Source organism: Meleagris gallopavo, chromosome 1 (assembly GCF_000146605.3).
Source record: "Meleagris gallopavo isolate NT-WF06-2002-E0010 breed Aviagen turkey brand Nicholas breeding stock chromosome 1, Turkey_5.1, whole genome shotgun sequence".
In the NCBI taxonomy this organism is placed as follows: Eukaryota; Metazoa; Chordata; class Aves; order Galliformes; family Phasianidae; genus Meleagris; species Meleagris gallopavo.
The window spans coordinates 51764270-51787192 of NC_015011.2; the positions used below are offsets into that span (position 1 = coordinate 51764270).

A 22923-nucleotide genomic window follows, 5' to 3' on the forward strand; every position below is an offset into this window, starting at 1 on the left:
ATAATGCATGAACACATTAGAAAATGTGAGAAAAAAATAGCAAAGAAAAAAAGAAAAGGAAAAAAAAGGAGAAACAAAGAGAAAGAAAGAATAAGAAAGAGGAAGGAAGTAAGAAAGGAAGGGAAAGGAAAGAAGGAAGGAAGAGAAGTGAGGAGAGGGAAAGTAAAAGGAAGGAAAGGGAAAAGAAGGGAAAGGAAAGGATGGGAAGGAAAAAGAAAAGGAGAAAAATAGAAAAAGAAAGGAAGAAAGCAGGAGAAAGGGATAACAAGTTTGAATATTTTGGCATGTGGTATGAAAACTAAAGAAAAATCTGTACCTTGCATATTTACTCCCTCTACGCATAAATATTTGGCTAGGCAAGAAACATCAGTTTTAGTTACCATGGTCAAGGGAAAGGCTTAATTTACAGTTTCCAATCTCCAACTCAGGAGGTTTGGCAATTTGTACTAGGATGATTTAAGAGATTCCTGCCCATAACCAACCATTCTACCCAGAGGTTATCATCCTCTCTTGAGCCATCACACTTCACAGCCTGGTATACACCCCTGTGACCTGAAAGCTGCGGTGCTTTATATTAATATGATGGGCTCTGACCTGAAGTTGTCAAGGAGGGGGCCCACTTTCCCTTACAGAGCTGCTGACACAGATGGTGATGGTGACCTTTGCAGAGCTGTGCTCGGTGATCTATATATTGCTCCACATGAATGTCCAGTTTAAATTTAAAAGCCCTCCTCAGGAAATTGTTCAAAGGTAGCTGAAAGCATATGTTCAGAGTCCTGTGGCATCCAATGTATATGTATATTTTTAAAGAAAGACTGCGGGGATCCTTTTGCAAAAGATTTAAAAATCCAAGCTCTGATTGATGGTAAAAAGGACAGTTCTATGGGTCTTTCTTGATTACAGAACTTTGTGATTGCTGCTGTTGATCAGAATTCCCTTTCCCAGCACTTTGCACGTGGTGCTACAGTTCTCCACTCAAAAATCCTGCATTATTTCTGGTACTGACACATGTTCAGTATCCATCCTCCTTCCTGAACAACCTCCCTGACAATCTCCAGTGCTCCTCAAGGCAAGGTAATTGAGTTCCAGCTTTTGAGTTCATGGTAACTCCTGCCCACAAATGTCTCATCAATACATCCAGTCCTTGGAGAGAGCATGGCAGGCTGTGGTCAGCATTCCTTCAGGTAACTGGAGATTAATGGAGTGTTCCAATGATAGGAAATTAATGAAGGCATTCTGGTGGGTTTGTTGGATGCGAAGCGATGCAGAGATTTGGAATTCATTTAGGAAGATAAAGTGTGTTTTTTCATTCTAGTGACTGCCTTTTCCATATTCATTTCTCACAGTCTTGATGAGGCAATTATTTCTTTGCTTGTTAATAATTAATAGGTCAGAATCAGTGCTTTGATGTAAGCAACCTTCAAAAAAAAAAAAAAAGCAAAGAAGGGCTTTGGTCTCAAGCAGAATAAAACTCTAGCTGCTAAAGATAGGCTATTAAATCTTCCCAACATGACTTACCTTCTTCATGTGTGGACAGTTTTGCCTGAAGGTAGCTTGAATGAGATTAAATAGATCCTAGATGCAATCTCTTCTGTCCTGCCCTCACTTAATGAAAGTGAAGAGTGAATGTATATTAGGTAATAACACCAGGTTACACAAGGAAAATTTCAAAAGGCCTGTGGCACTTAGGATTTTCATCGGGTACCTAAAGGTGGAGATAGGCTCCTGCTATGCTTCTGATAACCTACCAGGACCTTGACTGAATGTTTAAGACTGAACAGTTGCTAAACCTTGTCTGGAACACTCTTTGCCCCTCAATTCTTGAAGATTTCCGATTCATTCCCATAGTTACTTTACAGCCCAAATGCTCACTAGCTTACTGGTTGAATACAGAATATCTGAGCATCCTGCCACTTTATTTGCTCATCTAAGGAAGACAAAATTTCCCATTTCCAGTATTCCAGTGGCAACATGTTTGTTGTAAGTTACGGTAAAGAAAATAAAATAGCATATCTTACCTGCCTGGGCGGATATCCGGACTTAGGTGAGCAACAGTAGCAGGATATAAACCAAACAATATAAAGTCATCACCTGGCAAATGGAATGGAGTGGCCTGTAGCTGGAAGCACAGGTGGAGGACTGCTCACTTGCAGTTGGTTATACATGTTCACAAGTCGTTTGCTGGATAAAAAAACACATTGTCACTTGTAGGATTTTTTGAAGGTTTGAGCTTCTGCATGTAAGTAAATTAAAATGGTATCTATTCAATTTCAAGAGCTTTATTTGAGCATGAAAATCCCTTATATATCTTGCACAACTGTACAAACACTTATGTCCATTTTAGGCATAAATGTGGTTATTATCAGACTGAGTGCTATCAAAGATTTTATTTACAAAACAATTGCTAAAATGTCTGATGTCATATCTCCATTTATTTATTTCTTACCCATAGGGTAATAAGTCCACCACAGTTGCTTGGTGCATTTTATAATACAGAAGAAAAAGCTATGTTAATAAAATCTAACAAAAACTCACAAATAGCTATCCATATCCAACAGAAAATGTCTAAGAAAAGTTCTCCCCAAAATACAATACATTTTTCCACACATACACAGTACAGAATAATTTCAAAGGCACAGCTTTGAATTTTGCTTTTGTAGAAGTTATCACCACATGAAGGAATTGAGGGAATATTTTCATATCTGTCAATAGGTAATCAAATGAATATTCGTGTTTGCATTGTCTTTTTTACATAATTGCTTCATATCATCACATTTAACATATGTGGCTCTGAATCCAGTATCTTCCCAGTCCCCAAGTCCATTCTTAACGTTGTCATTACTGACCAGAGAAGTTAGATTTTTTTTTCCGATTGTGCAAACTTAACACAAATACATATACAACAATAGTCAAATTAAGGCAGTGTATAATTCAATGCTACATGTGTTTTCTTCTCTTTTGTAAAGTTACTGGATCAACAGAAAGGTGCATCAATATACAAAGTTAGGTTGTAAACTGAAATCTACACAACACATGTCTTTTAAGGAGCCAGGTAGAAGAAGTGATGCAAACAAATGATGACTTGGCAGAATTGTTTTTAAGAAATGCACTGAAAGCTTAAAAGAAGAACAGATGTCAGAGTTCCGCTGCGAGTGAATTTCCTGTCTTTAATACAAATCATAAATAGATTCCGTTCCAGTACTTTGTTTGTAAGACTCATTAATGTTTGTCAATAAGAGGGGGGGTGAATGGCTCACTGACATTGACATCACACAGGGTTGGCCCACATGCCAGAATTAGAAAAGGCACAGATTGGCCTAAAAAGATGTCTAACATAGCACAGAAATGCTTTTCGGCTACAGGAACATTTAGTCCTACTGGTCTGCAATCCACCCACGTTATGAACTACATTTATCTTCCCAGGATCTTTTCCATCTTCACCTCCCTTCAGGAACGTCCATGTAAAGTCCCACGTAATATCAAGTTTGTATAACTCTTTTAAGTATACGGGCTTCACTACCAGTCATTTTCATTTTCATTTAGCCCAACCTGTGGTGGCTTCCCCATTGATGTAGGCGAAGCCGGGAAAGTGTTGCATGTGCTCATATTCAGAATTTCTGCGCGTAGTCAAAGGGGTGTACATGTCACTAGAATTGCCGTATCTTGTGGAGTGCATGGGTGGGCTCGTGTAGCAGGAGTTCGCAGCCGGCATCTCCGGCCAGCGAGGAGTCACTGGTGTGGGATGCAGCCTTGGAGTACTGCTCATCAAACAGGGCTCCATTCTTGATGTTGGGCTGTTGAAAGGGTACTACAACAAAGGAGAAAAATGAAGAATTGTTTATCACGTACTTAATTTTAAAGTAAGGGCTGGTGGTATCACATATCCTTGTTTAGCATAAACGAAATTGTATGATCGAGCAGCCCTCCAAAACCTTTACGATACTGAAGGTAGAATATCCTATAGAAAGTGCCCGAAGTCAAACCAAAGTATGAGAGGGAGTCTTGCAATGGAGTCACAACATTTCCCCCTCCCTGGAAATATTCAGGGTCAGTCTGGATGGGCTTTGAGCAACCAGGTCTGGAGGGGGGCGTCCCTGCCTATAGCAAGGAGATTGGAACTACATGATCTTAACGGTCCCTTCCAAGCCTAACCGTACAATGATTCTATAGCTTAAATACTGAAGAGCTAGCTACTGGCAGGTATTTCTGGCGGCAGAGAAATAAATTGAATTTGTCTAATATTTTCCTCACAACTGAGAAAGTTGCTATTCAGTAAAAACAAAACAAAACAAAAAAAGAAAACAAAAAACCAAGCAGTAATTGTTCTGAGTCCCAGTCATTCAAATAGCTTTTGAGGGAGGAGAGCAAAAGTATCTTTATTACTGGAAAGGTGCCTTCCCTTTCAAATGTTCACAAGCCACACTGCCAGTTTCTGGAGAAGAGTATTATGGTCTGGCCTCAGAGTGGGCAGCTAATTGGAGAACTTACAAAAAGAGACACGCAGAAGAAGAATCTCTCTATTTCCCAGCTGTTCGCGGTGACAGTTGGAAACTAGACACCAAAGAAGTTTGACAAATGCCTCCCACTAAGGAGAAGATGTGCTGAGGATAAGGATAAGCAAGAAAACAGAGAACAGCATTTGCTCCCTGTAGTCACAGGCTGCTCAACCAAGAGGAAGAAAACAAGAAAACTCTGCTTATAAGTGTTTGCTTAATGTGTATTTATTTACTGCCTGTCTGAAAAAGAGTGAATCATCTGTGTGCTCTGCTTAAGAAATAGCTTTCACCGCTTTACCCTCATGTTATCTATCTGCACTGCAGAGATGGTGAGGATCCCTGTTCCCTTTGACCAGCTGTGTATCTTCACATCTTCTACTTTTTACACCTGCTAGGCAAGATGGTTTCTAGTCGCCCCAGATGGACACAGTGAGTGTGGCAGAACTGGGGTGAATGGATCCACATACATAGGGCTGTATCTTTTAGACAGAAAGTATTGTAATTTTAAGTTTCATTATACTGGATTGTTTGAAACTGTGACATTTCCTTATTACACTGTACTCACCAGAGTAGGACTGCCACCTCTCCTGCATCTGACTCTTAGAAAACTTGCAAAATACATTCTAAAGCTTCGTACAGCTGGGGAATGTAAAACTACTTCCCCATATTTAGGGTGGCTGTGGGAAGAGCTGCTGGAGTTGTTCAACAGAGGGAGATGGCAGTGATTCCCAAGAGGCCTCATTACATTACTCCACTGCCGGATGCGGGTGGCATTAATTAGTTGCATGTGTGGGTCCCCAAGGCAATTACAGCAGTGTCTCCATGAGGAGTTTCTGCTGACTCCCTTCAGACCACAGCCAAGAAAGCAGCCCTGCCTTGGCAAATGTATTTGAACAGCTCAAAAGCCACATGCTGGCCACTCCTAATTAAGTAGGAGAAAGAGAAGACTATTTCTGAGCAATATACTGCAGTTTGCGATTTAGCATATTCCACTGTGTCCTGCGGAGACACCAGTTAGCAGATGAGAGGGAAGAAATCAAAGTTGTACACTGCATTATTTAGCATATACAGCACATCACCTATGCAATCAGCTAGAGGCTAGTAAATGGCAGCACCATATTGGAATGTCAAAACTACAACTAGAACTGCTAATACAACTATCAGAATAAGCTGTATTGGCAACACTGTCAACATGTCCGTACAAGATCATCTAAATTTCCATCTTCAACCCACTGAGAGGCTTTTCAGTAGAAAAATTCGACAGAGCTTAGGCACTGACTGCAGAAAGCTTTATATTCTCTTCCAGAAGAATCAGTTTTCAGACTTGGGGTTTTAGAACCTTCTGCACAAGATAAGACTTGCCAGTACCCAGCAATAATGAAACACAAGCTTTGTGGTTTTACATAAGGAGATTTGAATTTAGCATCATGGTTTTCTTTTTAACTCAATACGATAAAGACAGGACACTGTCAAGAAACAATCAACCTGCGAATATTCTGAGTAAACATAAGAGGTTCCAGAAAAAGTTGAATAATTTTCGTATTTTCTCTCCTGGAAAAAGAGTTGATGGATTTAGAATGCAGACATGAACAGGCATTATGTTGAAGTCACTGTCACGCTTGTGCCTGCTGACCACCTTCATCTGAACATCTTGATGAGCAAAACTTCTGCCATAACAAATTCGGAGAGAACAATTTGTCACGTGATATGCTATAGCTTCAGAGTCCGATTCGTCTCACCTAACTTTAGCTGTCAAAAAGTCAGGCATCTAATAACAGTGAGTCATCTGCGTTCTGTCTGCAGCCTCCAGGAGAGTTTATCAAACCTCGAATTGTGAAGCCTAAATATTGAGAACAACAGAGGAGTGATCTTTAGAAGATGACTCTTTCCTTCCTCCTGAAGCCCGTTAGTTATTAGGTTATATTGGTGTATGGGCTTGACCAGTGTTAAATAGAAGTCCCTTTTTCATATCTGTTGACTCCACATGATGTTCTTCCTGGCAGATCTCATATGCTGGCAAATGTTCAACTGTGTACAAAATGATTTGAGATGGTAGATGGTAGGAGCCAAGACCAGGATCTATTACTGGGGGGAGGAAGGGAAAAACAAAAAACACCCACAACAAAATATACCATGCAAAATAATAAATTTATTCTTTTCTGAATGTCATCTGTGGAGGTGCAAGATGTGGGCCAAGCTTTGTCTTCAGTAGTGTTTTACTTGAAAACAATTGCACTGATCTTTGCTTTTCTTACCCATTGATCTATACCTCAAATCACTGAATTTTTGTATTAAGTAGTATATATAGAAAGAGATTAATCTATACTTATTCCATAGCACTTAAACGATTCTCTCATCTCTTCCCAATGCAATGACTGATTTGCTCTGTTAACCATAACAGAATGCTTTGCTCTTCTGCCTTGGTGCAATTTTCCATTGATGTTGTGGCTTTCAGAATAGAGGAATTACTTGCTTTCATACCATCTTAAATATGCCCCAGCTTCAGCTGGGGCTTACATTTACTGCTTATATTTACTGGGGCTTATATTCTGTAGAGTGTGACTTTATGTGGGGAAGCAACCTAATGTCTTCTAGGTAGTTTGGACACACAAAAACTGTGCTGTTTTGGGATTGAAAGCTTGGCTCCTAGAATGAACTTCAGGATGCACTGAAAGGAAAGATAATCCCCTTCCTATTTGCAGTCAAGAGACCATGCTGAGGCTTCTAGAAGGCAGAGCTAATGGCTGTGCGTAAGGCGACAGGATACAGTGCTCTGCTTTTCCCCCTCATCAGGCTCACCCGATGCAGCTGTGTTTATGAATGTGTCATGAATGTAAAAGGAATAATTGCTTGAAAATAACATGGACTCTAAATATCTAGTATTTTACAATAAATTCTGTTATGACTGAATGCAAGACGGAAAGTTTTGTAATGGTAGGTCAGCTAATCGCAAATGAGTCAGTGACTTCTTTTTCCCTACAGTGAAGAGACTATTGAAAGACAATATTTTTAAAGTACTCATTGGCCCCTGCCTGACTATTAACTCACCCAATGAAGCATCTATTCAGCCTTGTTGGAGTGTCCAAAGCATCGCCATCTGGGCGGATGCCTGCCCATGCTGCCTGAATCACCTTTCACACTCTACATCCGGTTTAATGAAGAGTGCTTAAGCACGCTGAACTCAAAACACTGGGGCCTAGTGATCTTTGCCAGATATAAAAGCGACATTTGTTGGAGGGCTCTTGACAGGAAATTACCATTTTCTGGGCTAACTCACACTTGCTGCAACTGCTGCCTCAGACCTAGACAAGAAGCCATTTAAGTCTGGGACGCTTTAAGAAGATTATTGTTAAGGCCTTGCCCAAGAATGAAAAATTAATTCAATGTCTTTTATTATTATTTTAGAAAATACTATGTTAAATATGTCCTACCAAGAAGTGAAGATTGAATTCCTAAAGTGTGGGGATCGAGAATAATCTCCTTATTCATGTCCTCAGCTCACTGACTGATTATGCATAGAGGTGAAAGGTGTCTCTGTCCAAACAGCAAAATATTTTCCTTATGAATGTGGCTCTGACTTTACAGTGCATTCGCTCACGTTTTTGCAGAATGCTGTAAGTGAGTATTCTGTGTCAGCCACTACTTTAAGATTTGCAAATAACTCATACCAGGAATGATAGCTATTGTGAAGGGCTGGCTATAAATTAACTTTATGAAGATTTCGTAAAAAATATCAGCACTGGAACTGTTGATCAATTTGATCTTTATAACGCTGTATTCAATCCTTTGTTCCACAAAATGAAGCTTAGTAAATCTCGGTGTGTCAAATAGGTGGGGTTTTCAAGACACTCTAAATGACCTTGGTACTTTTGGGAGAGGCATTTGGAGCCTCATGAAAACATCATTTGTTATTATTTAAAAATTAGACATGTTCCCTGTTGTATTCAATACATAATTACTTCAACTACATTTTAATAATCTCAAGACTGTTATGAAACTGTAGAGTTAGGAACAATAATTCTTGTTGCATGGGTAGGATTTGGACAAATTTTTTTTCTTTCTGTCATTACTCGGTATCAGATGACAGAATGGTTTAATGGTGGAGGGTTCATCATTCTGATTGCATTGGTATAGTCATGAGCTTATACTGTTTATGTGCTGGATAGACAAGAACTTTTCCCTTTTCCTCCTCCACATGCTGTCCTTGCATAATTCCTACGTGCAGAGCATCCTCCATGGGAGAATCTATGCAGATAACTCCTAAGTCTGGAAAACAGATGGAGGAAGGAAGTGGGAGGAATGATGGAGATCTATAACATCTCTAATGGTAAGAGTAAATAAAGAGAGAATGAGTATTGCCTATTTCTCATCCTTCCCCAAAATATAGGCAATCCAATGCAATTCTGAGGTAGCAGGTTTAAAATTAATAGCAGATTACATGCTCATACAGCCCATTGTTAAGAATCCCTAAGTACAAAAAAAAAAGCTCTAAGAGTTTAATGTAGGATAAGTTGCTAGAAAATAAAACAGTCCAGCTGCCACTTCCTACTCAGGACATCCCTAAGTCAGCTCTTACCAAGCACAGTGTGGCTATGCTGGTAAAAGGAGCACTCTCTACCTATCCTTTCACTATTCATTTTCCTTTACATACTTGCTTCTGGCCATAGCTGGGTATAGGACCTGGATAAATGGACCTACAGTATGATTCACAATAGCCATGCATTAGGGTACTAACATAGATACCGTATTTTTTGCTGTGTATTGCACTGCATTTACAGTGATGCACATCCGTATGACAGGCATTTTTACATGTTACTAGGTATACTAAAATATAAAAACATCCTGCTGCAGATTTCTCTCATTCATTACTTTTCCTACTAAGAGTGTTATCCTTGTGAATTACAAAGAAAAATTACTGCAGCGCTAATTAATTTATGTCTAAGGAAGAGGTGGAATTATATGAATTACAATATTTATGCATAGCTTGAAAGGATCAAATCCTGTTCAGTCAGGGTGAAATCTGCAGACAAAAGCTGTGATCAAAAGCCATCCAAATGCAGATTGTGGAAGCGGATTAGATGGTGGCATTGTGAAGGGGTTACCTCTGAAGCGGGTACCTCTCTGCTACACTTGACAGAGGTTCATAGGAACACTCAGAGGCTTTTAGACAAACTCATCTATTTTTCTACCCTGGTATCTGGTTCACCTAAAATCTGAGGCAAGCGAACGTAACAAAACATAAAGTCAGTATAGTTCTGTTTATGTACACACATTACACAGCCTCCTAAATAATGATGGAGTTTACATTATGTGATTGTATTCACTTCAGCACTGTTGCATAGAGAACTAGGTAGTACCAATTCAATTCGTAGATCATTTTTTATTTGTGTACCTGGCTCTCGGCCAGTAAGCCAAGTCAAGAAATGAGCAATCAGGCCTGGAGTTACAAGGAAACAACTGTTCTGAGAACTAATCGCAGATGCTGATGAAAGAAAAAAAAAAAAAAATTCGGATTAAGACCAAGGTTTGAACAGACTGTCCCTGTCAACAAAAAGACTCTTAGCCAGCAGTGGGAATTAGTCAGCCTGCATTGCCAGAAGGAGCCATTTTTAGGTTCCTGCTGGGTTAGTAGCTGCAGAAATTACTACATCAGAACATTTATTTCCCTCTAATGTTTTTATACAGGTCATCTCCACTGTTCTGCTTGCTTGTCCACCTGCCAGTCATTTATCTGTCTGAGAGCTACATAATAAAACCTGCATTTATCTTAAGGACACGTCACATTGCTCTGTGAGCCAAGGTAAGCTCCAGGACTGTTTCAGAGGTGAGAGATAACAGTATCCTCATGAGCTTTAACCAATCAGTTGTGGGAGAGGGTGGTGCACGGTGCCTCAGCTGTATCAGCTTTATCAAATATCATTGTTTCATTTCCTTCAACACTAGTGGATTCAAATTATCCAGGAGTCTCTCACTAACATGGACCAAATGCTTTTCAGGTAGGATAGGCTTGTTTTAGGACTGCCACCTATACTCTCCAAGAGCTGTATGTAGTACAAGATCTACAGTTGTCTGACTTCTTCCCCAGCACAGCCCCACTGTAAGGATTCCACTGACAAAAAATAGCAGGTATCCTGAAATTTACACAATGCAATTATCATATAACTCTGTATGTGAAGCCAAGATCAATATGCTACATGTTGACAATTCCAGTTTAAAGGGTCACTCACTTCCTTCTCTCCTCCCTTATGTTCAGTACTCGCCACTTCCCTCAGAAGAATTCTATTCCCTCCATCTCGTTTGCTCTAATGCCACTTGTTTTGGTGGTTGTCTGTAAATCTTATATGTGAAATGATCCATCTTAAAGTTATATGAAAGGAACAAACAAAAAAGTCAAACATAACTCTTTCTTTATGAATATTGCTTTGGGCTGGAAAATAGCCCTAAAATAAGTGACCTGATAAAACCTGGATTACATTGCACTCTTCCACAGAAAAAGGTTGGATAGACATGGTGTTCTTCCAACCAAAGAAGTAATTTATAGCAGCAGCCTAAAAGCCACCTCTATTACATCTTGTCTGTTTCAACTCAGAGCCTTGTCTAGGACAAGGGCTCTCTCTGATTCTATGTTTGCAGAGGAGAACTTACCCCCCACACAGATTTTTTTCTTGGGAATTAATCTGTTGACACTATCCTAAAGAGCTAAAGCTGAGACAGAGTTCTATATTTGAACTGAATGTAAATTATAACAAAGAATTCTTTTGAAGAGAGATGGTCAATGCCTCCGCTTCTAGACTGATTATATTACCACAGCAATACACATTTCATCTCTTTGGGTTTCAGTACAGTGGCAGCTGTTTACATATTCACTGCAAATTTGGATTCCTGTATTTTGATTTTGCAGTAGGATTCATGAGTCCTACTGCAACCCCTGGTTCTACTTAGAAAAAAGTCCACTAGAAGAAATGTAGTTCCATAACACTCTTTTAGGCTTTGTGGGCAACAGCATTTTTCATTTATATACTTCTGGCTAAAAGTAACTATGAAAGCATTTCTTACCAGGAAAAGCATTTTACAGAACCTCATTTAGTTAAAAAAAAGTAAGATTGTTTAATATTCTTTGAAAGTTTTTTTTCAGTTTATATCTTTCAACAAAGAATGAGCACATTTATAGCGTTTTGTTAACCTTATCCTGCTATGAGAGTGCATCTCAGTTTACAAGCGGCGTGAGAAAGAGCATGTTAAATACAAGTAGAAATAATGTTGTTCTCAGATGTAATCATTAAAGGATAACTGTTCTTCATGTGCATCCAGGACAATTCAAGGGCTAGTCAGAGAGGAAAAAATTATCAGACATCTGCACTTGTAGAGCCAGCTTATTACAGAATGAAAAAAAAAAAAAAGTGATTTTAATGTATGTTGCTATCTCTATACGGCATATTAACCAGGACAAGAGAAAACTACACATGTATTGATCTTGCTTTGCTTAATTTATTTCTTGCTTAACTTGTGCTGTCTGTGTGTCAGACAGTGTGTGTCAGTGTCAGACAGACGGTATGAAAGAAACTCCTTGTAAGGGTGATAACATTTTTAAACAATAAAAGTCTAATTCTCTATTTTACCTACAGATTCATTGCCTGAGAGGTCATTTCAGAACTACCACTTATGTAGGTTTTCTCCAGTAAAGGATAAGAGAGTAAAGAAAGTTCATGAGTGAATTTAAGTCAAAAAGTAATGTACCCTGGAAAAAACCTTCAGATAACAGGATATGTCCTGTGAAAAAACAATATATACAAAACTATCAGAGTACATTGTACTTAAACATTTATTCACTGTTTCCATTAAAGATACAACAACTAGTTAAATCCTCACACCTGATGTATTCTCTTTGGTGGACCAGCTGCTACACAAATGGGTGAGAAGTTGTAGAACTATTGCTTCCATCAGCTAGAGAGCCATTGTTGAGCTAGTCCAAATGAGCATACTGGGTTTTCATAGGACAATCTTCCTAGCTGATCTCAAAAAGCTTTAAAAAGGAGATTAATACCATTATTCTTATCTTAAAGACTGGAAAAATAAGGCATAAAGAAGGAATTATTTCTTGAGATCATCTGGTAGACCAATGTCAAAGATCAGAATGAGATGCATGTTTAATGTTTTCTAGTCCAAAGCTCTGCCAAATTCATATCTTTGCAACTAGTCTGTGTTAAACATGGTGGTCCCTACTACACTTACATAAATTTCTACCAGATGAAGCATAAAAGGCTCTGTGTGTGTGGAATACCCCAAAGACATCACCTCCTGCTTGTAGTTGCACCCTATAGATCTTCCAACAGAGGACAGACCTATACACCAGTTGCATAGTATACTAAAGCCTTCCTATAGTGGCACTACTTTTGAACTGCTGCCAAGTATCATCTTCATGCTTATTATATGCTGTTTCCCACTGGCTGTTTTGTGAACTGAAATAATTACTGACTTAATTCCTTAGCTTATGGTAGGAGACCAAAGCACACACATTAGATAGAACCTCTTTGGAATGGTGCCCCAAAGTTATTCAAACTATATACAGAGCTCACAGTTTTTTTGCAAACTCCTAACCATATTTATTCTCAAGAGCGGAGACACCAGAAGAATTCACTGTGGTCTCTGTATCTTCTTTCAATCGTATTAAAACACTTTTATTGTTAGGAATCACTTCCTGTTCACAATGCCTAAGAAACAGACAATTAATTATATTAGCTGTTGGTTTCAGATACTCCTTAACACATAAGCACTTCATATGATACAGACTGCTTGATTTTGGAGTTTAGTACTCTAAGTTCATAAGTCAAAATTATTTCTGATAAAAGAATCTCCACCAGAATGAAAAGATGCCAAGAAAAGAAACAAACAAAAAAAGTGATTATCAATGACTAGAAATAATTCAAAGAGCTTGTATGCTGATAAGAAATTTACAAGTACGACTTTACTTAAAATGTTGTAACAGGCATTTTCAAGAAATTATTCCAACTTACCTGTGAAGAGCTTCTGTGGTAAGTGGAGTAATGAAGTGGTCCAGAAATAGCAGTATCATGTGGTAAAGATGGATATTGACTCTGCATTGGATGGGGGTGCTGATTGCTGTAGCTACCGTAGTTGTAACTTCCTGTGTATCTAAAATTCAATTAAAAACACTATTTAGTAGGTATAATCTTTATATTCCCACTAATAATTCTGTAACTTCCATGTGACATGCAGTAGCACTTTTTTGTCATACCAGAATGATTTCTAAAATAACCTTTACATATACGTGTGTGTGTGTGTATTTCTGAGATCAGCTGGGAAGCAGCTGCCACTTAGCAAGGTGTTCAATACAACAGCAAATTGAGAGTCAGGATGTTTCTGTGACAAGTTTTACGCTGCAGGCTCATTTGTGCACTTTCTCCCTTTTATTATTATCCCACTGCCATGTTTCTGAGCTCGTGTGGTAATATTTGACTTAAGGAACTGCACTGTGGAGTTCAGCCATCTCTTTGCACTGCAGCCCCAAGTTCCTTTTCTTGGGGAAGGAGAGAGATGTGTTCATTTGCATCTGAAGCATATAACAAACAGCTTTAGTGCAGCTGACTAGAGGACAGGATGCATTTGAGGTTGGAGAACCTGCCCACTTTTATCATTTCAAATACTCGTCTTGGAACAGCCCAGGGTAAAGGAGAGAGCAATTTACTTAGCTATAAGAAACTGCAAGGTCAGTGCTTGTAGATCACCATTATGTGCATCGTTCATTAGCAGAAGATGAATTTACATTTTCTGCATCCTCTACATCTTTGTGTAGCCATGTGAACATCTGATACAAATTCAGCACAGAAGTTTAAAGGCCCTTAAAACATATTCTAGATCAAAATGAAATGGCAATAAACAACAACAAAAAAAGGGGCAGCCAAGTCGTTGTGGGAGATAGAAGAAAGTTATTTGCATGGATTTCGGCTTTTTTTTTCCTGTAAAGTTCAATGTCATTGTTACATTGGGTAAAGTTTAAACACCTTTGTTATTCTTTTGATTTTATAATGGTGTTCTACGGGTACCATGTCAAGTTTTAGACCAGGCAAACCAAAAGGCTTCACAATGAGAGCTGAATGCCCTCTCTAAAAATATTTTCTAGACATAAGCTCCTGTGTCTGTATTTACTGTTGAATATTTAGCTCTCACTCTTATATTCACTTGTGTTTAGCTGTATACAAGAGTGGTTTCCATAATCTAACTCAGACAAGCAAATGTTCATAAGGTAGGATTTTGATAGGCTCTCTGTGGAGAGCTGGGACAGAGAGAAATGACTGTGTCATGGAGCTGTTCCATATAACAGTAGGCAGACATCTTGTGTGTTAATTCCTTCAACACAATTGACTGGGAAGCAAAATCCACAACAGATATTTTTGGCAGTCTCATATGCCTGACATTTCACAGTGCAGCTTTCTCTGGTTCAAGAGGAGATTCATCCAGCTGGTCTCTCCTATAGTCTAGAGGGCCCTTGGATTCCCATCTAAAGCCAAGTCTGGAAGATACTGACCTTGTCTTCTTCATTCAAAACTCATTGTTTTTTTTTTTGCTAAAATACACACTTTAATTCACTTGAATTTGGAGTGATAATATTTCTTATCTTAATTGCTATCCTCTATTTTTGGTTTAGGAATCTTTTTCTTTCTCTATTCAACTTCAGGAGGCAGTGCTGAAGGATGTGAGGAGATTAATATACTCCTTCAGTAGTGGTATTTTCCTGCCTATCTGAGAGTACTTGGCTAAGAAACCCTGCATCTCTCTCAGAAGAAAGTGTGCCTGGAAATTAATAATAAAAAAATTCTGCCAAGTACCACCTCATACAGTCACTTCTGAACTTCATCAGTGGTCACTGAGTAGTGGAAACTCAGAAACTCAGAAGATGGGGTGTCTTAGCGGAAGTCCAGATAGAAAGTGGCAGCAACTGTAGAGTTTAGCAGATATGAATATGATCCATGAAAAAATATTTAGTTGATCATTTGTACAATACAGGGAATACTGGAATATCCTGCATTACTCCTGCAGTGGTGTAGGTTAGGACCATTTAGAAAGAAATTGGCTTTACTGAAAATTGCCTGCAAGTTCTAGTAGCCAAAAAGTTGAACATGAATCACCACTGTGCCTTGGCAACGAAGAGGACCAACTAACTACCTTACTGTATTAGCAGGAGCATAAACAGCAGGTCTAAAAATGATTATTCCCTTGTGTTTAGCACTTAAGGGACCTTATCGGAAGTACTGAGTCCTGTTTTAGTTTCTCAGCTATGAAAAGGACATGACACATTGAAGTGAGACTAGTGGAAGCCATCAAAACAGATAGGGGACTGGAGCACATTATTTACAAGAAGAGAACTTGGTTTACCCAGTCTTAAAAAGAGAGGCAAAGGAATGATCTTCAACTATCTATCAGGAGGGTACAGTGCAGATTGAGCCAGACTCATCTAGAAGGTGTACAGTCATGGGGTAAGAAGCAATGGACACAAAACAGAACAAGGAACATTCCAACTAGGTGTGAAGATTTTTTTTTCTATTAATACTATAGATCTGTTTACTGTCCAGATATCATATACTGTGGAGAGTACCACTGAAGATTTACTGGAATGAGTTACAGTGGTTATGAAAATTGTGCTTTTCTTCAGTTCCACAAATCTACACTAGTATTGGTTGCTGTAAGTTTTTGTTTGTTTGTTTTTAAATAAAGGAGAAGAGATCATTTAGCCCTTTCTTCTTGGCTGTTAATATGCAGTTGGCTTAATTATTTGCATTTATTTTGCAGGGAGAAGTTTTGATCATTGATTTTATATTATATCCTCTATAACCAGCCAAAAACACAGAAAAAAATATTTGTATAAATCAGTTCAGCAGTCTGTATTTATCTTTCTTGGGAGCTAGGAGGGCTTTACATTGTTCCAAGTCCTCAGTTCTTAAAACATCTTCACTTTGAGGAATACCTCTGTATGAATTGCTCTGATCTTTTAGGTATTCTCTTTCTATCTCAAGATGCTCTGGAGGCTTTATATTTCACAGAGGAGATGATCTTTAGTGTGCAAAATTGGAAGTAACCCCAGTGGAATGGCTGTTGGAATATTCTCAGGTATGCTGGGTGGTTAAGAATCTGCATTTTCTGTGAAATTCACTTGCAACAGGGAAGTGGTCAGCATACAGCTTATGCTCTCTGCCTGCCTCTCTGCATGGGTGTGAGGCTCAGCCTTTGAGTGAACAGCTGTTCACTCTATTTGTTTGTTCTCCAAAAACCTTGAAATCTCAGTGCAGACTTTGATCTCTCTCTGCTTCTTTCCAGGGCAGCCAACTGTTTGAATCTTGCATATAAGGTCTCCTGTATTCTTATCTTTTTCTCCTCATATCTGAAGATATGGTTCTTTAAACAAGCTCTCTTTCAATCAGTATTTTCTAAAAGAACTTGAATCTTGGGCTTCAAAACACCGTGGGCAAGGTCATTAATGGATTTCTGTGCAGACATTTATACAGAAACATGGTTCTACTAGCATGTTGCATTAGACTTGAAGCATAAAAACTGATGTATCAATGTAATGATTCGGAAAAACTTCATAGTACTACTATATAGAGAGTGAATAAGATCAGGAAATCTTTGTGATAGATGCCACATGAGCATTGATTGACAAAGAGGTCTTACTGCTATGCTTACAAGTTCAGTTCCAGATGAGCAGGCAGATATCACTGAAACGTTCTGATACCACTAAAATCACCAAATTTTTTCTACACACATGTCCCATATAAAACCAAATGCCAAAAGAAGTCACATAACAGATGTCTTTGTTCCTTTCAGAAAAGCTAATTCACTCAGATAAAACTGTTTCCCCAAATCATCTTCCAGAGGCAAGAGGTTTCTTTAGTAACAATGAATTCTGATGTGTATACGTGGATTTATAGCTATATTCACTTCTGTTCCATGGTCTCTTCCAATTCTTGTATCCTGTTAGCTCCCAAACCTCCCTGCTACTCTATTTCCAATTCCACCAAGCAATCACATTGCTCAATATCCAGGGTTTTTCTAGGAGGGGTAATAGCACTGACATTCAGACATAAATCCAAACCTTCTTACATCCATGAGAGAAGAAGACAGCATTCAAATTGATCTACTACTATCCTTACAAACACTATGCAATCTTCCACACTTCTGCACTTCTGCAAATATAGTGAGTATGCAATCAGACTGAGAAAATCAGTGACATTTTCTGAACTTCTTGTTTTATGTCAGCATCTGGGCTCTTGCTAAACTTGCTGTATTCCCAAGGTACTTTTAAACTGATTAATTTCTGATTGTTTATCTTTATTTATGGACATCTATGAGTTACACTTTCACTCAAGTGACAGAAGTGTTGTGAAAAGAGCAGAGACTTTATCTGATTTTCTTAAGTTTACCAAGATCAAATAACATTAAAGAAATTTCTGTAGTAACTAGTTTAATTGTGTGCTTTGAGCAAATTTTGGTGATGGAGATGAGATTAGGATATTATGTTGAAAATGTGGCTATTTTTCCATACTTTAGCTAGAATTTTTTTATTTGCAGGCCTAACAGCTGTCATAGAATCTTCTAATCACTGAGGTCAGAAGGGACCCCTGGAGATTGTGTAGAGTATGCTCTCTGCACAAGTCTGCACAGCCAAGGACTGTACGCATGTGAGTTCTGAACATCAGCAAGGATGGAGACTCCTTAGTCTCTTCATATGACTTGTTCCACTGTTTGATCACACTTGAAGTGAAACAAGTTTTTTGTTGTATTTTTTTTAAGTTTAAACAGAATTTCTTCTATTTCAGTTTGTGCCCATTGCCTCTTGTGCTGCCACTGGATACCACTGAGAAGAATCCGTATCTGTTTTCTAAATGAGAATAGAGGGGAGCTGAGAACTGGATCTAATGCTCCAGATGTAGTCTCAGATGTACTGAGCAGAAGAGGAGAGTCATCTCTGAGACATGGTATGGGAGGTTAGTTCTTTGGACATGTATAGCCTTTGAGATAAAACATGGCATGCAAAAGAAGGAATCAGAGATAGGAAGAAAGCTACCTAAGCCTTCCCTTTTATCAAGTGTTCACTAGGCCTACTGAGTTTTGAAGTCTAGAAAGGATTTGGTAAGATGATAAATCCAATCCTTAATAACCATACAGTAAAAACAACAGCCAAAGAATAATGATACCAGTATCTTTGCAGTACGGACTTACTACATCAAGAAACGGATTTCACTGCATTTTCAAAAAAAACATAAGCTTAGGTTCAACCCGAAAACCACACAAAACAGACAAGACACTCACCCATGTTCTTCTCTGTGGGGATAAACAGGTATCCGATGTGTGACAGATGATGATGGTACATGTGGACTTCTCATGCAGGGCAGCTGTTGGGAATTTTCAGCTGGAGACCCAGCAGCTGTTGTCACTGTGTAGGTGAGTGACCACGTATAGGATTGCATAGCCCCTACCAGACAAACAAACATTTAAGTAAGGCAGATTAGACAGGCTAGTTCGTAGAGGTGTTATGCTTTGAAACAGCCACTGAAAAGTAAACTATTAAGCACCAATATTGAAAATAGCATCCAGCAAAGTGAACAAAACAGTCATGTCTGACGCATAAATAAAAGCAGAAATTATCAGCTGGAGTGCACAAATATCCAGAGGTAAGAGACATATCTGGAGCATTTCAAACTGTGAACTTTGAGGGTGGTATTATAACTTGAGACTATCAGCTCAGAAAAACTCAGTTAAGACTTAGCAATAGAGGAACAGCGGTGCTAGCATTTCATAAACATGATGCACCAACTCCTGGAGGTCCCTCTCACATGCAATGAGCTGCTGGCCTGTTTAGCTCACATCTGATCAGGCCTGGAGAGAAACAGAATGTACAACTAGAACAATGAAGGACTGGAAGAAGATGAGTGTTACACAAGAAAACTTCTTGAACACTTTTGCAGTTTTTCTCCAAATCCATCTAACTGGTACCTGCCTTCGTAGCACAGTGGTAGATCTCCAAATTATAAAAATTATATGGATATGGCGTAGCCATTTTCTTCCTGACAGTAATGTTTCTTCTGACTGGGACTGGGACTGACTGATTTATTTTTTTTCACGTTTGGGAGGACCAAAGCGAAGAAGTGGATTTTCCATTTTGCTTGGAAGGTGCTGAGTTTTTTAATCATCCTGATCCCTTCCAGGCAAGAGCTCCAGACTCACTAGCCAGCTGCTGAAAAACCTTTGTCCTTCACACACACCCTTCTCACTCAGGAGGCTGACAGATCCATTGTTCCAGTATAACACAGCTCTTGCTGGAGGTCATGACCATACTGGCTGAGATTACTCTGCAAATGAGGACCAGAACACTGAATTTAACCCAATCCGAACACTAGTTCAGGGTGTCCAGGCACTCTTGACTCTTTTTCACTAGCTAAAAGGAATTGCAGGAGGTGACTTGTTTATTCACTGTGGATTCTGGAACTTCCTGTAGTATGAAAGGGCCTAATTCCAAGAGGGAAATGTATCACCCAGGTCCGTGTTCACTCCACGATTTTAGGGAATGAAAAAACTATCTCAGGTGTGTACAATCTTCTTCAGGTGTATGTGATTTTATTTAGCAAAATCAGACAAATAATTTTTTGCAGTGGAAAATACTTAATTCTGAGTCTCACCACAGACATTCTGAGCTTCATAAGGCAAGATGTGAACTGGGGCTGTTACATTAGAGACATCCATGTATGTGTTATGGCCAAGGATATATTTGCTAGGTCTATTTTCACATCTGCATTGTCTGTCAGTGATTTTTGACTTTTCAGACTTTCACCTCCCCCCATTAAGTACGATTGAGATCCTTGAGACTAAAGAGGTCTGAACAGAGATAGCACATCAGTGCTACTTTGGCCATCAGCAATCATGGTTCTTTGAGCTGAGGAAAAGTGTTTAAGGAAGTCTGCCTTTACTAGAAAATATAGCTTAAGAGGAAGCAGTCAAAGCTATTTCTACAGTCACAAAATAGTTTCATTTGAAAACAAAAGAAAAACTAATTTGAAAATTTCAACAACTTGTCTATGGATAATTTTAGTGAAATGTTTCAATTTCAAAAGGTCAACATATTTTCTTAGTGTTATTGTCCAAAATAAAATTTGAAACAGTTTCAAAACAGGACTAAGCTGAAAATTAAAAAACAAACACACACACAGGAAAAAGGAAAAGAAAGGAAAAAAAAAAGAGAAAAAGCAAGAAAAGAAGAAAAAAAAAGATAATCAAAAGAAAACCAAATACTTACTTTTAGGTAAAAATATTGTTCTGTCCTCTCTTTTTAAATTTGTCACAAAACAAAAATATTACTTCAGATCGCCCTCTGAGTCAAAGAACTCATGACCTTCCTAGTCCTAACAAGAAGCTGTAACATGGCCAAAAGATCCTCCACATTGTACCACGTATAGTTAATTTGTTTGGCCACAGCTATTGTGAAAAATTCTAGTGATCTTATCTCAATCTGAAGAAAATGAGTCAGTTCAGGACAAGTTGTTTCTTGTACTCCCTGTGGACAGTCTGCTCCTTGGATGAAAGGATGTGGCTGCTCTTGGCATTCAAGTCTAATTGGAAGCTATCACTGTTCAATTCTAAACTCAGTGTTTAGAGTGTAACATAGATTGTGCCTGTCCAGACAATACAGAAACAAGGAATAGGTCTCGCACTGGAAGAGTTGTGAATATCTTTTTAAAATTATCCCTACCACAATTTGTCCCAGATAGTACTTGACACAGCTGTTGTAGGAAACAATCATAGAATCACAAGGTTGGAAAGGACCTACAAGATCATATATTCCAACCGTTCCCCTATCACCATTACTACCCACTAAGCTACTAAACCATATCTCATAGCACCTCATCCGATGCCTCTTGAACACAAATACCCATTTTCTTTTGGAGGTTGTGAATTAGAAGTGAATATATGCTGAGTTTTACCCTGGATTTACATAGTAACAGAAAGCTGTTCAAATAATCTTCTCAGGATAGTGTTGGAAATCTACTGTTGCCTTGATTCTCTTAATCTTCAGAAGGAAAATGGAGTTTTCCTTCACTGTTTCCGCACTGTTTTCAGAGTGACCTAGTCACAAAGAGGAAGAGGACAGAAGATAGCAATAGGTTTTGAGATTTTGTGTATAGTTACATATGAGGTCGATCAGAATACTGCCAACATTGTGGTGGGTATATAAGAAGGAATGGGAGTAGTCACAGATTTTCCTAGTTAGCTTTCTAACACCCATCTATGTCCCAGGCCTATACAGTTGATTTCCTCAGCTGGCCACAGAACTGAACTCCAGGAGGTGAAGTCTCTTTTAGATATGACTGAACCCAAATGAACCATATTTTGAAATAAGGAAAAACAATAGTGGTTGAGCAACGTTTTGTTCTGTTTTTTGTTCTGAACATTCAGAGTTTGATTAAAATATGGAAGTTCATTTATTATCACTAATTTTTCTTTTTTCTTTTAAAGATAAATTTGATTTTGAGGATATTAACTAATAGACCATGTGATATCTTCGAGAATCAGGTATAAACGGGACTGCTAACATTGACTATGGCCTGTTGTCAGTGATGCATTCGTGTATACCAGTGCCAAAAGAACCAAAATTTGCTTCATTATGCTGCATTTTATTATTTGCTGTATGCTGAAGTAAATGATCACCCAGGTACAAGCAAGGTACTCACTGCACTGTGTATTACATCCGATAGCAAGCACTGATGTCAATCCCAAGTAATCAACAATCATGAGTTAGACCTCCATTCTGCCTCCACAAAACAAAGAATTCTTAATATAGAAAACAACAACAACAAAACATTGGGAAGGAGAGAACTGCCTGTTGAAATTGGAAGCTGAGTTTTACACTCTGCAGTTGTTAGAATTAAACTCTTACTCTAGATGTTCTCATATATTTGCTTGAGTTCAGGAGCTGGAACTTTGCAGAAACACAGTGTCATTGTACTCAAACAGAAATATGAGAGCTGATAGCTCTGTGCAAGTTATCTCCTGAAATTTGGGCAGATCCCCAAACATAAGTATCTAGCGCAGACCTGGAAAACAGCTACCCAAAATGACAATTGATAACATGAAGACTTATTTCAGACATGTATTTCATGAAACTAAACAGTAAACTGCATACATCAGTTTACTAATGTGTTAGAAAGTAGCTACAATTCAAAATTCATTTCAGGCTGTCCAAATAACATTGCATTAGCAAATGAGTAATCACAGCTTTCAAAGGGGCTTTGAGAGAGAATAGCACAGTCAGCCATATAGCTATCATTTTTATGACAATATTGCTGCAGTTTGAATAATCATTAATCTGGCCTTTGTGATTTAGAAAGGATAGAGACTAATTATCATTTTAAATGTCTAG

General features: G+C 38.5%; 1 protein-coding gene across 1 annotated transcript in view; it reads right to left on the reverse strand.

The window, feature by feature from the left end:
- Nucleotides 1–1471: 1471 nt before the first annotated feature.
- Nucleotides 1472–22923, reverse strand: part of RFX4 (regulatory factor X4) — a 52102-nt gene continuing 30650 nt past the window's right edge. Inside the window, exons 12-14 of the mRNA XM_019615312.1 lie at nucleotides 18822–18984; nucleotides 13511–13649; nucleotides 1472–3808 (exon numbers count right to left, since the gene is read on the reverse strand). Coding sequence (XP_019470857.1) covers nucleotides 3536–3808; nucleotides 13511–13649; nucleotides 18822–18984 — 575 coding nt within the window. The 3' untranslated portion in view covers nucleotides 1472–3535. The remainder of the gene's footprint in view (nucleotides 3809–13510; nucleotides 13650–18821; nucleotides 18985–22923) is intronic.